Below are 16,212 nucleotides of genomic sequence, written 5' to 3'. Positions count from 1 at the left end.
TCCATGGTACAAGGTCTTTTGTTTGATTGGATTCCAACAGGCACGTAGTATCAGGGGAGCATGGGGTGGCCCCTTTAACTGTTAATTTGTATGAAAATATTCATTGAAAGACCGGCTGCTTCCCTTATTTTGTAGTATGGTGAAATCCTCATATCTTAAAAAAAATGGAACTTAACCTCCACCCCCCTCCCCCACGCCCTCGAAATATAGTTTTTTTTTTTATTTTGGACCTCTTTATTTTGCTTGTCAAAGATTTTGTTAGGTAAGCTGTCAATTATTTCTCCGGCTGCCCCCCCCCCCCCCATTCCGCGACCTTTTTCAAAATCGAACTACGTGTCTGTCCAAATCTGTTTAACGTACTATTTATGTACATATTTAACTTCTCAACTACCTGGTATATATCTTTAGTTACAGAAGGATTTCCACGTTTGGAAAAGAAGAGAGAGAGAGAGAGAGAGAGAGAGAGAGAGAGAGAGAGAGAGAGAGAGAGAATAAAGTTCAAAATAATTTTGAAAGAAAAACCTTTAATTTATATCTAGAGATTTACATATATTAAATGTATTTCAAATTACCAGACATTACTTTTGAAGTGTTTTCTTCAGTGAATGACTAACTACTTACCTTTGGTGCTGACATCTAATTAAAATTACAGAATCTTCACTGAGGTGTGATTAAGTACCTATATATATGTTTAAAAAAGAAGGACAAAGACATACAGGAAATTTTCAACAACACGTTTTAGAAATTTAAATAATGTTTTTTACCGAATTAAAAAAAAACAATGGGTTGTAAACAATGCCTTTCCTCTTTTCAGGGGGGTCAAAAAGTTTCGACTCATTAATCTCGCAAAAGATCACTGCTATTGTCCTGAATTTCGTTATTGTTTTAGATATCGTTCATGATATTCAGACACAAACATTAAATTCATTCAGTTGATAATTTCACCCTTTGTTTAAATTTTCTCAATAAAGCTTGACTATCTTAGGTACATAACTAAATTTGATATTTGAGATTCTCAACAACAGGGACATTTTGGCAATATGATCATAAAAGGGCTAGTGCTAAAGTTGTCTAGGTATCTGAAATTATCGAATATACGTTGACAATAAATTGATCATTACATTTATCTATTTATTTTCTAAAATATTCAGACATGGGTTTAAGAACAACGAACAAAAATCACGCTCAAAAGTCCAGATCAGGAGCAGAGCCAACATGGACCTCTAAAAGCATTAGAGGTGGGATCAGGTGCCATGGAAAAGTAAACATCCCTTGTCGACCGGTCACACCCGCCGTGTGCTCCTTGTCGTGATCTGGCAAACCGAAAAATCAGTGCAATACAGTGTGTAAATAATTCCTAACAATTAGTATTTGACTTAATGATAGATTATATAAAATTTTGCTGACAAGGTCATTGTACATGTATCGATCAAAGAACTTGGTGTAATGTTGACTTCAGACGAGACTGTTGATATTCTTGTTTCACCAACTTGTTTGTCAATAGGTTGCCTCGTTTTAGAAATTGTTCGTATGTAGAGCATGCTCTTGCATATCGAATTAACAGGGAGACATAAATTCATATGCAGGTGATAAAGGTATATTGCTATATAGATAAGGGAGGTTGACAATAGAAAAGTTGAAGTCATCACGTTTATCATAAAGTTTAGTTGTTAGGTAGTAAAAAATGAAACAGATGTGTCAGACTCTGTAGTATCTTTAATTTCATACCTGGCATTCAGTTACGGGTTTACAGAACGGAGAAAGATTAAAACAAACAAACAAAAACTAAAACCAAAACAAAACCAAAAAATTAAAAAAAAAAAACAATAACAAAAGGTGTACCCTTTTTGGTCACCTGAGTACCTGGGTCACTAGGGTGATATTGCTGTTTGTTTTTGTCCGTCTTCCTACGTCGGCCATCCATTCTCTTAAGAGAAGTTTTAAACCCCTTGGTCATTCACCTATGGATGATGATTAATCGCTGTAAATACATGTAATGTACTTGATAAGTAAATCGAATAAAGAATTGCACTGGGTTTCTGATGATAATCAGGCTAACTATTTTGTTGATCCCAGATCGTCCTATTCCTCTTGATTTTGAGCAACATATCTTCATCTGTTCGTTTATTTTTTTTTTATTATATAATTATAAAATTACCATTCCATGGGCCCTTCGATTATATACAGGGTTGCATTAAACTCAATGTGGCCGTTAAGGTCCTTGGGCCAGGCACTCGTTTCATAGTTAAGGTGTATATTTACATGCTGTATCTCATGCGCGTATGTGGAGTCCCCTTCCGGGGATTTATTTAATATGACCTTGGAGGCTTTCAAGAACATCCCTCCTCCTCCGGGAAACATGGAACCTTTAAAAAATGGTAAGGAGAGTTATAAATAGGCCTACGTATAAAGGAATTAAACTGACTAAGGAAAGGGACTTGTATCCCCAGCACCTCCACCATGATTTTTTTTTTCAGGTTGAGGCAAGTTGTTTACGCGTTATAATTATTATTTAAATTTCACCCCACCCCCCTCCGGGAAAAAAAAAAATCCTGGATCCGCACATAAATGTATCTTATTCGTTTATTCCATAATGCATACAAGTTTTCAAAAAAAAAAAAAAAAAAAAAAGAGAGAGAGAGAGAAAGAGAGAGAGACCAGCATTTAAATTAAGGTCAGACGACACATTCTTCAAAAATATGTAATTTTCCCCAATATTTTGTCATTGAAGTATATCTACTTAAACAAGTTTCCTCACCAAAAATTGAGGTATCTTACCAGGCATTTGTGCAAGATACCAGAGGATGATATTCCTTATATAATCCTTATGTGTATTCTTTTGAATTGCCAGTGTCACAAGTTTTGGTGTACTTATATTTTTAAAACATATTGAAAACAATTAAGAAATCACAAGAGAATGACAATGTGAATAATTTCTTATATAATACCAAGGTATACAAAACAGATATTTAAGGAACGTGTCATCTGACCTTAAATCAACTTCGGAACGTAACAACAAATGATTTAAGGGTAAATAGCAAACTTTCTTTTTCAGAAATCAGCAATATTTCTCATAGATTTATATTCGAATAGGCAACCTGAATCATGTTTGCCAGGAAGAGTGGGAGAATTTTGTACGATTTTGTCACAATGTTAAATATGTGTGCAAAATTTTGTATAGAATTACATAGAAAACGATATAAAGTCACATATCTAAGTGCCCTTTACAAAAATTTTGATATTTCTAATGCAAATTTTGTACATGTACAAATTTTGCATTTATAAGAAAATAATATCATTTTTTTGTAAAGGATACATGTTTACAGGCACTAAAGAAAACTTTATATTTTAGGGATTCATTATTTCTGTCAAATCCATTCCAAATCTGCCAAAAAATATATATTAATCCATGCATCAAATTTTGTTTTTGTAATGTATCCTTAAAAGAGATTATTTGCAGTTGTAAATATAAATGTGTTGCATTCTTTATGAAATTAATGGCTACTTAGCAGGGACCTATATACTATATTATATAGATCCCTGCTATAAGGCCAATATGAAAAGAAGCAGCCTTTTAAATTTTCCGTCCAATATGGTGCCTCTGTTTCCTTTTCCTTTTTTTTTTCACAAATTTTATTTAGATTGAAACAAATAAATACACTTCTCAATAGAATTATTTGAAATAAAACCTTTTGGGGAAAAAAAATCGGCAAATTGCTTAACAAAGCGCGATAACTCTTTTGTTTTGTGTGTGTCGTGTGCAAAAAAGGTGACAACAATTTGGCGGAAGTATTTAATTATTCGACGACACTTGCGAACGCGGTAAAGTGATTTAAACAACACAGAGGAGATATATACAGCAATAAAAGGTATGTAATAAAAACATCTACTGTCTGAGGGTGTACTTTCGGTTTTAACCGCACGTGTACACATTTTCTTTACTTTGAACGTTGATCGTGGATTTATTTTGTATACAAGTTTGGCAGGTTTTGGAATTTTTAAATCAGGACGATATCAATATACCTGATAAACGATTCATGTGAAAGTTTAAACAGCTGTTTCACGGTAGCTTAAATATTTCTGCCTTATACGGCAAAATCCTTTCTCGGAATGTAAAGAATTAGCGGAATGTCATATTCATGCATGAAACAAGACACGATGTCGTCATTTCATGAAGTAAACAAGGATTTAAACTCACACCCGTGTTCTATTAATAATAACAGTCTTTATAAATTGAAATAACTTCAATTCAGTGGCTTTAAATTTGGGATTCGATCTGATCAATACCTATTGATCTTGTAAACACGGTGCATATAGCAAGGTGGTTGTATTGTATGGTGCAAGAGATACACTCCATAGATAAATTCAGGTAAGATATTTTGCATGTCTCTAGCGTCATCAAGGTAAAAAATACAATAACAGCCTTGCAGGCACATTTTTTTCAAGGTGATTCCAGTCAGCAATGGGTGTTGTCGATAAATTATTATAATATTCTATACTCTGTAGACCAGAAGATCTGTTACAGTAAATTATAATTCAAGGGAGATATCTTGTTTTCCTGTCCATTTTGTACAGGTAATTATGTACAGATAACAGGTTTTTGATGTGTAACTGTGTTGTAAGATTTTTTATAACAAGCGGACATTCTTGATGTTCGTTCAGGTAAGATTGTAATTTGTCACACAGTGTAACAGTTGGACACAAATCAAGATTTTAATCACTGGAAATGTAGTTTTACATAAGTAATGTTATGTTTAATGTTGTCAAAATTGTTTCATTTAAATTTAAATGATTATGAAAACTATAGTCAACAATTGTTAATGACATGTGGATAGAATATTTCACACCATGAATAATAAGATGTATTATAGGAAAGAAAGATCATGACTGATCTCTATGTGCATATATTATATTACAGCAGTGGTAATCTTATGAGCCTTAGTCAAGTTTAGTGAGTTATCATATGAATGTCCTACTTTAGTACCAGGCGCTTCAGTTTAAAGATGTTCTTAAGTTCATTCTGTGAAGTATACTTTTGAAGCAGTTATATAAATGGAATTAGAAAATAAAATGGTGCATTATGTTGTGAACTGAATAAACATCCATGTCAGAAATACTACTCTGGTGTATGAAAAAGAGAGCATTTACATTTATGCTCTCACTGAATTAATGCAAGAAATTTGAATCTAAGAATTTGGAAGTATGTTGCCATTGAGGTATTCAGAATATATTAAATTATGAATGATCCTTAACTTGAAAATTATAAATTTATACTACATGACCAATTTAAGTACTTGATAATGTCATTGAATGCATGAATTTTGATTCTTTCAGGGTTCTCAATTGTAAATAATTTGGTCTATTCAAGGGTCCCATTCTCAATTCAAAAAAGGTACCTTGTGTTAATTTTCCCATTAGTGATTTGTCCCAAAAAAATTCTTAAAAAAAAGTATAATTAGATATATATAATAACTATAAACTTGCTATTCACATTCCTCTGTATTGCAAAACAAAAATTTAGTTCATAATATAATAAAGAAATTTTGAAGTATAATGGTTATCCCCAAATTCCCAAAATGGTCGCTTTTTTCCCAGTCTTTATGGCCCTGGCCCCATTCCCAAAAAGTGTGTGAGAGCCCTTTCTTTACAGAAACACAAACCAGAAATTGTGTAACTTAGGTATTGTACTATTGCATCAGAATCTGAATTTACTAATCATGTTACTTTATGTAATGCACCTTTATAAATATAATATAATTATATAAAAATATATAAATCATATCCTAATTAAAAAGGAACTTTGAAATACTACAAAATCATTGTGATGTATGTCTATCATTAATCACAAAACCATGGCACCTAAACCAGGTATCAATACTATTCTGATCCTTCCAAAAATCCCATTAATGACATTCCTACCATCCATACAAAATTCAGCTGATTTATATTTGTTGCACTTTTTCCTGCCAATGAAGGATGACCATACCATTAGGAAAGCTGATAAGAATTTTCTGAATAATCTGAAAGTTTCCAGTCTTTGCTGATAGAAATGAGAATGTGCAAGCGGTGCAGTTTTTCTTTTCACCATGTAATAGCACTGCACATGTTAAAAAGCACTTACAAATAAATTAAGTTTTATCATTGACAGAGTTTAATATTCCTTATTGAACAATGAACACACTGTATGAAGTCATGTTTATTCCTGACTGCAATGTTTTGCCAAAAATTAATTAATCCCTTTTGCTAATCCAATCTTCCTGCATGCAAAAGGTGTTAAAATCAATGCAACTCTTTTCATATAAAAAAAAACTTGCTGTCAATAATTAATGAATGGTAAAAATTAACACTGTAATTAAAAACCAAATTAAGTTAATTAGCACTCCTGGGAACATTTTCCTTACATCCAATTACCAGGAGTCTTTTTTCTAAAACAAGCAGATACAGTAAAATCAACAAAGTTTGGGAAATGTTGAACCGTTTCTGACTCATGCCACACCGTAAAACCAGACACCTTGAGTAATGCAGGAGAGGGTTGGATGAAACATCCTCTTTGTGCTGTTTTTTACTTTGAAGACTTGATAGGGATAAAATTTGACAGTTTATAGGAGTGAGCGAACTCCAGAGAAGCTGCACAAAGAAGGAGAGATTACCAATTTTTTTCCCTTCTGTCTTCTTCTTCCCAGTCATTTTGAGTATCTCTTGGGGCGAAAGTGGTAGAGATAATTATTTTTTAACAAGATGTTGACAGATTGGTATTATTATCCTAGGCGGCCTTCATTTGACAACAGGACGATGGCTGAACGGTGTCCAAGATGTCAGAATATGGTGTACTTTGCTGAGGAAGTGAAAGCATTAGGAAAGAAATGGCACAAGCTCTGTTTTAAATGTGGTAAGTATTTCAAGAATTTTAATTGAGAATTATATCTATCTGATTTAAATTGGTTGAAGTGAATGATTAATTAAGAAAGACCAAAAAAAAAAAAAAAATTCTCTCAGAGGGAAATGAGGTGAGCTAAAGAAATTTTCTGAAATTAAGTTCCATAATTTGTTATAGGGTACATACATGTCTCTTAATTCATTTTTTTGATTTACCTGTAAATCATTTCCTTTTGATCTTAATCATAGTTCTTTATAAAAATTTGCTATGGAAAATTAATATCTTTCAAAGTGATAAATGCTATCAGTTCATATTATGTAACACGAGGGAAAGAGAAACCAGATGTCAAAGGGAAAAAATATTATCTAATGAAAGAAGAAGCTGTTTTAAAATCTCAAGTGCAGTATCATACAATCATTGTCTCTTGTAAAATCTTTTGGAACCACAGGCAAGATCCATTTAGAAAGTCTCTGGCAGTAGGGAGTAAACATTTACTAACAAAGACCTGTGGCAATATGCAATGCAAATGTAGATAAGCAATAGGAGATCTGGTGAATTATATTCTGTTAAATATGAGGTTTCTCAATCCTGACAGGTGTAATCCTACAGAACATCAAAAATAATATTTCTGTTAAACCACAGAACAAGGAACTAAAATATCCTAATTCACATTGGTACTATTTTTGAATACAATTATGTCTGTTGAAATTTTAATTCTTAATTACATTTTTTACATAGAAAAAATTATCTGTAGAGTAGTTTTAACTCCAGCTATACAGAGACCCATTTCAAGATGGATAATTCTTGTTCATGACTGACTGATTTTATGACCAGGTTATGGCTCATTATCACTTCATTTATCATCTCTTTGTGCCCTTGTTTTTTATTTTGAAAACCTGATAGCTATTTAACAGGGAGCCTCTTGACTCTCTTTTGTTGAAACCTTGACATAGGTTTATCTATTTTCTTGATATCAAAAGATTAAGATGGGTTTGTCTTTATTATTTTATCAGGAAACTGCAACAAACTGTTGGATAGCACAACATGCACAGAGCATGATGGAGACGCTTTTTGTAAATCTTGTTACGGAAAACTTTTTGGACCCAAAGGGTATGGATTTGCAGGGGGATCTTCCGGTTTATCTATGGACACTGGGAATCCTCATCAGCAAACTCGAAGGTGATGAATCACTTCCTGACGTATATCTTGCACCTGTGCAAAATTTTATCATCATTGATTCATATCAAAATATCAGCTCTTCATCTTATCTTGCAATTGTATTTTTTGATTTTTGTAAGGAGGGGATGAAAATATCAGCATAGGCATTTGATTGTATACGGAGAGAATAGTCCTATATGATCCAAATTTAAATTTTGAATTTTTTTTTTTCAATTTTAAATTGAACTGTTCCTAGAGATGTAGATGCCATGTTTGATTTGCTGGCATTGAGCCAATGTACAAAACATTGGCTAATCCCTAGAATTGATTGACAGGTCATCTGATCTTGAAAATGATTAGTGTACATCACAGCTTCAAAGAAATTCCTTTAATGTCAGTCATTCTTTACTACTGCAACAGCAGATTCATAGATACCTGTACAGGTACGATGTACCTGTGATTTAATGTTGCTACTTTATCTTGATGAAGGGCCTTCATACATTAATTTGTGGCTTCCTCCTGAAGGAAATCTAATTTTGTTCATGTTGTTTTTACATTGTAGGTAAAAACTTTACATAAAACAGTAAAAGAAATTTATGTGTCAGTCTTTATATTAAAAAAAAAAAGGATGTCAGTTTCTGTTATCAGATACATGTACTCTTGATTACATGAGTACTTGTAGATTGATCTCCTCATGTAACACTTTATAGAATTCAGATGAAATAATAAAAAATAATCCTTGTGTATGCAGTTAGAAATCAATTTTCTTGAAATTTATCCACAAGGAAAATATAAATCATCTAAATTTGCAGTCTTCTGTTGGCATTAGTTCCAATTATACAAAATATAGCTTATCTTTACAGTCAGAGCTGTCTAAAAATAATTCTGTGGCTAATAGACAAAGCGATGACAGGGAAACGGCTCATGAAATGCGTCTCAGTTTTACACATTTCAAGGCCTCTGTGCTGCAAATTTAAAGATAAGAAATCTTCATTTCAAGCAATGTTTACCTAACGCAACTTTTTTTAATCCCTCAGAATAACATTAACTTTGTGGATGCTGCTGGTAAATATCCTATTTATATTAGAAGACATTTCTTTTGATTTTTTACAGTAATGTTTCTCATTACTCTGAGGCACAAGGTGCCCCTTTGGTGAATCAAGGAAAACCAAAGTGGGGAGGGACAGATGGTTGCCCCAGGTGTGGAAAGCCGGTGTATTTTGCAGAGGAGATGAGAGCTTTGGGAAAGAAGTTTCACAAACTCTGTTTGGCTTGTGGTAAGATCTTCCTCACAAGCTCCGTTTGGTTTGTATTAAGGTTTTGTTTGGATATTTAACGCAGCAGTCAAACAATTATTAAGGGTACATGATAAATAGACAGGAAATAATCAATGAGGGAAGATAATTAATTCCTGTTTCAGAAATGTGCCTTAGTTTCTGATAATAATTCAAATCTCTGAGCTTTTGGTCTCTCAAGTTAGATAACTCTGTATACAAGTGTGAATATACTTTCGGAAAACAATTGACTTTGTCAGCTACCATATAGATAAATGAATTTCTCAGATAGTACATGTTGTACAACAGATAATCAGTTGGCATAGGTGTTCAGAGCTAAATACTGTTCAGTGCTTTAATTTCTCTATTAGATAGAATTTTAAGCACAGATTTGCTTGTAAAGGACTTAAACATACCAAGTTGTCCTGCACAAGAAGAACAATATAGTCATCTGATCTAGTTTTTTGATCTGAACAACACACACACTGAAATTATTTTGACAGAATTCACATTAAAGTGCCTTCAACAGAGTACATTGTATATATTGCAATAATTCTTAGTTATTGACAAAGAATGAATTTACAGAGATGTGATATGTATGCTTTGATTATTCTGACAGTTCTAATTCATTATTTCTCTAATTAGCCGAAATTTTGAATATTACCAAATTTCAGAAATTTATTAGTGTAAGAGAAGTTATCTCCCTTTGTAGAAAAAAATATGTTCTTGATTAGGAGTGAAGAATAGTAAACCTAAGAAATGGAACAAAAGTTTTCAAGATTTGTTTTTCAAAATGTGAGAAATTATTGTGGAAATTTTTTAGATAATTTACTTGTATCCATTCTCAGAATATATAGTATATTTTGCTACACTTTATTTTTGACAGCCAAGTGCAACAAACTGCTAGATAGTACAACCTGTAATGACCATGATGGGGAAATCTTCTGTAAGGCCTGCTATAGCAAGAGTTTTGGACCCAAGGGGTATGGATTTGCTGGAGGAGCTTCAGGGCTGTCTATGGATACAGGGCGTCGAAATGAAATCACCACTGGGTATGTGTGCACCTATGAAACTTAACTAAATACATTTAACGTGAAGTAGATTAATACGTTTTTGACGTAAGTCATTGTGACATAGGAAACACAGGGTATCTGATAAAAACAAATTTTTCTATCCAATCAAAAGGCATGTTATAATGAAAGTTAAATTATTGATGTAATTGTCCTTAAGTATTAGACATAACTCATTTGTATTATGGTTATTTAGGTGGAAGCAATTGAAAAATGTATCAATATTCAGTAGGAGATTGAGGTGAAGATATAACAATGTATTGATTAGTATGTTTGCATTTGAGCAGTTTCATAATAAGTATACAAGTGCAGTTGCAGTTATGAATGCACACTTGTAAACCTATGTATTTTGTCATCAAATTCTTTTCATGATTATAGCCTTACGAATATTTGCAAAGTAGTTATCTACTTACATTGAATCGTATAGAGATATAGAAATGTTTATTACATATTGTATTTGAGCCTCAAAAAGGAAAAGAAGGAAAGTAAAAATAATTAATTAGTTTTAATTACATGCAGTCAGCTCAACAGTTATGTTGTTACGTTATATATTTGTAATAAATAAACAGTCAGTCTTGATAAATTACATGTATCTACCTGAAGTTTCATAATTAAAAAAAAAATCATTTAATAATTTTCTAAGTAATACTCATAATCAACAGTATACTTTATTACTTATATACGTGTATATTTACTTTAGTTTTATAATGTGTCGTATAATTTGATTGTTGAAACTGATGTAAAGATAATGCATATCATATTTTCCTTGTTAAGAAAAAGTTCCAAAAGAAATTTTTGGAATATAATGAATTTCAACACTGGATGGTTTTGTAGTAAAAACTTAAAATTTTTTAATCTTGGTAAAGTTTATGAAGTAAAATGCTAGGAAAATGATAAATACATGTATAGTAATTGATTTTATATACAGGTACATGGCATGTATATTTCAAAATATTTTTACTATGAAAATATTCAATTTGCATTGAAATATTACTTGCAGAAATGTTTCTCACTTGGCCCAAGCCCAAGCAGCACCATTAATGAATGGTGGTGGATCCAATCGTTTCGGGGGAGGAGACTGCTGTCCTAGATGTGGGAAGCAGGTTTATTTTGCAGAGGAGGTCCGTGCCATGGGGAAGAAGTACCACAAACTGTGCCTTAGATGTGGTAAGAGAAATTTACTGACACATGTTTTAAAAGCAACATTTTTGATATTGATAAATAAAACTCTATTAATAGGCAGAGTGTTCTATTCTAGTCAGATCAAAAAGTGCTAGTTGTCAGTCATTAGTGTCTGTAAACTTTTTTTTTACATCTTTTCTGATTATGAAAGTATCAAAGAGAGTTGTGCTTGCTGTTCATGTTAATAAATGTAAACATTCAAAGAACCATGCAGAATGAAATGTTTGAATTTAAAGATGATATTTTTAATGTGTTGAGGTCTCTATTTCCTTTGTTGATTTTGGTGATTAATTTCTGTTTTATAAAGCTTATTGTGACATAGATCTCATAGTGCTATTTTTATTTTATTATTAGCTAATTGTAACAAAGGACTAGACAGTACAAATTGTACTGACCATAACGATGAGGTGTTCTGTAAGACGTGCCATGGAAAACTCTTTGGACCAAAGGGATATGGCTTTGCTGCTGGAGCTTCAGGACTTTCCATGGATACTGGAAACCCGCACCATGTGACAAAAGAGTGAGTTCATTTTCACATGAAAATACATGTTTCTCAGACGAAAATTGAGTTTTTCTCTGATTTATGATCTATTAGTCTATTCAGGAATTCAATTCATTTGAAAGTTCCCGTTTCACAAAAATTCCAATGTCTAGGAAGTGAAAATTCCTTTCTTTGAAAAATGTTCAAAATTCTTACATAATAAAAATAATTTGTGGAATTAGATTTAGTAAATTTAAGTATCAAGTATTTGATTAAAAATTAATTCTCAGTGTTCATAGATGCTGTAAATTCTTTGTCCATAGGAATGTATCCTCGTATGCTGTGGCTCAGGCTGCTCCGTTACTGGAGAATGATAACAGGAAGTCAGCGGGCTATGGATCATCGGACATATGTGGAAGGTGCAACCAGGCGGTGTATTTTGCTGAGAAAATCATGGCAGGAGGTGGTGTAAGTACAGTGTATTGTAAAATTTTCACTATGGTTAAATTAGTGATGATGTATGGATGTAAGTCTATAATTGATGATAACTTGTGCATTTCTTATCAATTTAGTATGTAAATACTTACTGGATAAGTTGTGTTATCAACAGAATGATTCCACGTCAGTTATGTATCAGTAGATGGTGTGTATGTTTTGATCTAAGAGTAGACTTCCTTTTATTGTAGATCTATCACAAAGCCTGTTTCAATTGTACGGCGTGCAGTAAGAAATTGGACTCCACTACAGTGACTCAGGCAGAGGGCGACATTTTCTGTAAATGTGAGTATTGACTCATCTGTTTGTACTTTTTTAAAAGGAAAATGACCTTATTTAGTAAAGCTAAAGGAATTGTCAGAAAACTTGTCTATAATTGGGGCCATTCAAAGGCCCCATTCCCAATTCAAAAACAGTTTATTGAATGTATTAATGTTTTCCACAGAAATGAAGGTTGAATAGATAACAATATGTAATTTATAGTCCTCTTTATTGGAAAAAAGAAATTTAACAAACACCAGAAACCCAATAAATATATATATTTTAACATATAACGATTTTACCATAATTCCCTAAAAGGTCTCTAAGTTTCCCAGTTTTTTACTGCCCTGGCCCCTGTCCCAAAATGTGGTGGTAGATCCCTGTATGCATTAACATTCCACTTAGCAAAAAATTCTGTCTGTGATATTATGTAGTATATAACATGATTAGATGTAAAGATTTGGGTCTACAGAATATTAAATTGGAAGTGTAAATACATTGTTACATACAAATATGTGCTTGACTCAAAAAATAGCTACTGTAAAACACGCTGAAAGCGAAATGCCAGGGACAGACAATTTTGCTTTGTTTAATATAAATTTAATTTGTTATGTCCGCATAGTTTGCAATACATTTTTAAACTATGGGGAATGAAATTCATTATTATCATTATAAGCGTGTTTTACTGTAGAATATAAGAATATTAAGAAAAGGACTGGTGACTACGTCTGTTTTGACTGGTGTTTTCACAAATACTTAGATTCTTGTAATTATATAGTATATTTATCTTTGTAATGTTGTCTTGTAGCTTGTTATGGAAAACATTTTGGACCAAAAGGTTTTGGATTTGGACAGACTTTACAACACACAGGCTGAGTAGAGGTGGATCTAAGTAATGTAGAGGTGGATCCAAGTTTTTATTTGGACTGACCTTTATGGAAGAATGCCTTGTGACTTTTGGCATTGTTATCTGTGTTAAGGTCAAAATGTTGTCGGTATCTGGTGCTGATGTCAACATTTCCAATTACATACATGTAAATGTATTGCAACATAAAAATAAGTGATCTTTCTTTTAATATATTTTGTGTATTCAAGAGTGAGAGAAAATTCATTTTCTTTTTTTGTTGGATTTTTTTAAACCTGATTTTTAAATATTTTATTATTTTTAATATTTTTTAGCAACTTAAACAGAAAAACCATACAATTTTAAAGTATGAAATATTTTTTTTCCCGTTTTTAAAAACTAATTTTTTTATGGTCTTGAATACTGTTATCTATTTATAAAAAAACTTTTCTTTTTCCATTTTTCCAATTCATACTCCACCTCAAAGTGATATCCCAATATGAACTCGATGGCTGAAAAGAAGAAGGGCTTATATTGAAGAAGGATTTAAATTAGATGTTATATGAAAAGGGGATGTGATTTGATTTTTATTGCATGCTTATCTAGAATTCACTAACCGAAATCTTGTTTATTTTAAGTTTTTCTCTCTACAGAATTTTAATTTTTTTTTAATAATTCACTTACCGGGTATATACATTTTTTTTTAACCAAAAAACTTCTAGTGCATGTATTCAAAGTTTTTAAATGTCTGTTATTTTAAGTTCCAATTTTGAGAGGGACTCTTCTCACTTAAACCAGAAACTTCCTTTAATACAAGCTTCATGTTTTATTCAATTTGTGCTAGATTCAAAGATTATAAAAAAAAATATTGGCAAGAAAGAGGATGTTATATCCAGACAATTTATTTTATTGGAATAAATTTATATTCATTTGAGAAACCACCGACTCTCACTCATGTACTATTTTTCTCATTGTTAATCAAGATATACATATTGACTGTAGTTATATTGACATTAAGCTCTTAGGTTGTGATGTCATTTACACGTACCTCGTGTTATCCAGTGTGGAACACAATACGTGTTGTCAATTTGTCATATTTATACTGTTTACTGCATGATTATGTATACATCAAAATTGGACCATGTTATGATTTATTTTGTTAGATGTTGTAAATGGAAGACAGAAAATGAATGCATTGTTGAAAAATTTTACAGTTTTATTAACTGAAATTACTTTTTTCCCTTTACTTCTCAACAAGAAATTAATTTTTTTTTTCGAGGTGAAGATTTTTTCTGTGTTCACTAAACCAATATCTATGTAGTTATGTTGGACTTCCATTGTGTTTTTCGAGCTTAATAGGAGTCTGTAAATGAAAACACTTGCTGCTTCCAGACAGGACTTCTTGTTTTTAACAAAACTTTTTTTTGTTTCCTTCATATTGATAAATTATCGATTTATTTTATTCTTGTGTAGTAGGGTATTGCCTTTAAAGATTTTGTTACCGGTAATTGTTCCCATGTGTGTGGAAATTTTTTATTATTTACGTAAATGCATATTATTTTTTCAGATTTAGTTTATATGTTTAAATCTCAAGCATCTCACAGGTATAATTTATTATTGAACTTGTTGTATCTAAGACGTATAAATATTGTCCATTACAGTCAAAGATTTTTTTTCTTCAAGGAGAGATTTTTTTTCTTCTAAAAAACAAGATTGTTAAAGAATCTCATTTAATAATTTTCCTGTCCTGTTGCATTTTTGCATACTCAAAATTGAAAAGGGACCATCATTTTAAAGGATTTAGATTTTCTTTACTTTTTTGCTTGGAAAAAATTGCATGGGACCAGGAAATATTTCTAATATTGTCTGACTTTTGTAGAGTTAAGAGTGCATAAATACAAAGAATGGCATTATTAGTGTTGTCACAAATAAACTGGAAAGTACAACTACCAGGTAGTTAATGTTCTTTATTGTGTAAATTCTTAATGGAATTAATGAGAACAAACAATATTTTAGAAACATATATGTCCCCCATTTTGCAATTTTGAAAGAATCAGTTTTGAATATAAATATCTGTAATGATACTGAAAAAACTAGAGCGAGCTCGTTGCAAAGCAACGAATAGGTCTTCCGTTGGAGCTGCGGAAGGAAGAAGTGACCTTGAGTCAAGGTCATGCCACATTCTTAAGTTATACATGTAAGCAATCTTGTAAGGGGAAGCAACTTACAATATTTCGCTAGGAAAAACTGTAAAGGAATGTACGTGACCTTGAACATTCCAAATGCCTTGCATCAAACCATGACGCACTCTCGTCATAAAACCCAATCTGTATGTTACCGACTTGAAAAGTTCACAGTGACACGTCATGTTCTTTTAGTCCATACATACAGTCAAAACATCTTATCCTTAGTGACCTTGAACTTGAGTCAAGGCCATGTCACACTCTGCATGATACCAGCAATGTTTCACTAGTACAAATACGGTAGCGAAATTACAGTTTCTCTGTCAGTGACCTTGACTCGACCAAATGACCTTGCATCAAGGCCATAACACACACTGGTTAAAAGCA

The 16,212-nt window shown here is 32.1% G+C and overlaps 1 protein-coding gene across 3 annotated transcripts; it reads left to right on the top strand.

The window, feature by feature from the left end:
• Positions 1 to 3,806: 3,806 nt before the first annotated feature.
• LOC133175754 (muscle LIM protein Mlp84B-like) lies at positions 3,807 to 15,591 on the top strand. 3 transcript variants are annotated; one of them, XM_061310866.1, is made up of 10 exons: positions 3,807 to 3,869; positions 6,768 to 6,889; positions 7,891 to 8,056; positions 9,149 to 9,312; positions 10,196 to 10,361; positions 11,380 to 11,546; positions 11,916 to 12,081; positions 12,366 to 12,510; positions 12,729 to 12,822; positions 13,607 to 15,591. In XM_061310866.1, exons 2-10 carry the CDS (start codon positions 6,793 to 6,795, stop codon positions 13,672 to 13,674), a joined length of 1,233 nt encoding a protein of 410 aa, XP_061166850.1. In that variant the 5' UTR covers positions 3,807 to 3,869; positions 6,768 to 6,792; the 3' UTR covers positions 13,675 to 15,591. The 3 variants fall into 3 exon arrangements, with proteins under 3 accessions (XP_061166850.1, XP_061166848.1, XP_061166849.1); XM_061310864.1 differs by lacking the exon at positions 3,807 to 3,869 and adding an exon at positions 4,320 to 4,369; XM_061310865.1 differs by lacking the exon at positions 3,807 to 3,869 and adding an exon at positions 4,557 to 4,575.
• Positions 15,592 to 16,212: the final 621 nt, after the last annotated feature.

This window comes from Saccostrea echinata, unplaced genomic scaffold, assembly GCF_033153115.1.
Source record: "Saccostrea echinata isolate AGI-Se365-2 ecotype Australia unplaced genomic scaffold, CSIRO_AGI_Sech_v1 ptg000064l, whole genome shotgun sequence".
Taxonomy (NCBI): Eukaryota; Metazoa; Mollusca; class Bivalvia; order Ostreida; family Ostreidae; genus Saccostrea; species Saccostrea echinata.
Note: the sequence above shows the minus strand (reverse complement) of the source record. Positions and strands in the feature narration are given on the sequence as shown.

Bases quoted from the DNA above. Each gene is read 5' to 3' on its own strand.
- LOC133175754 (XM_061310864.1), top strand. From the start codon at position 4,335: ATGGTGCAAGAGATACACTCCATAGATAAATTCAG. The intron at 11,547-11,915 runs GTAAGAGAAATT...TTTTATTATTAG, and splicing joins CAAACTGTGCCTTAGATGTG to CTAATTGTAACAAAGGACTA. The intron at 12,082-12,365 runs GTGAGTTCATTT...CTTTGTCCATAG, and splicing joins CCGCACCATGTGACAAAAGA to GAATGTATCCTCGTATGCTG.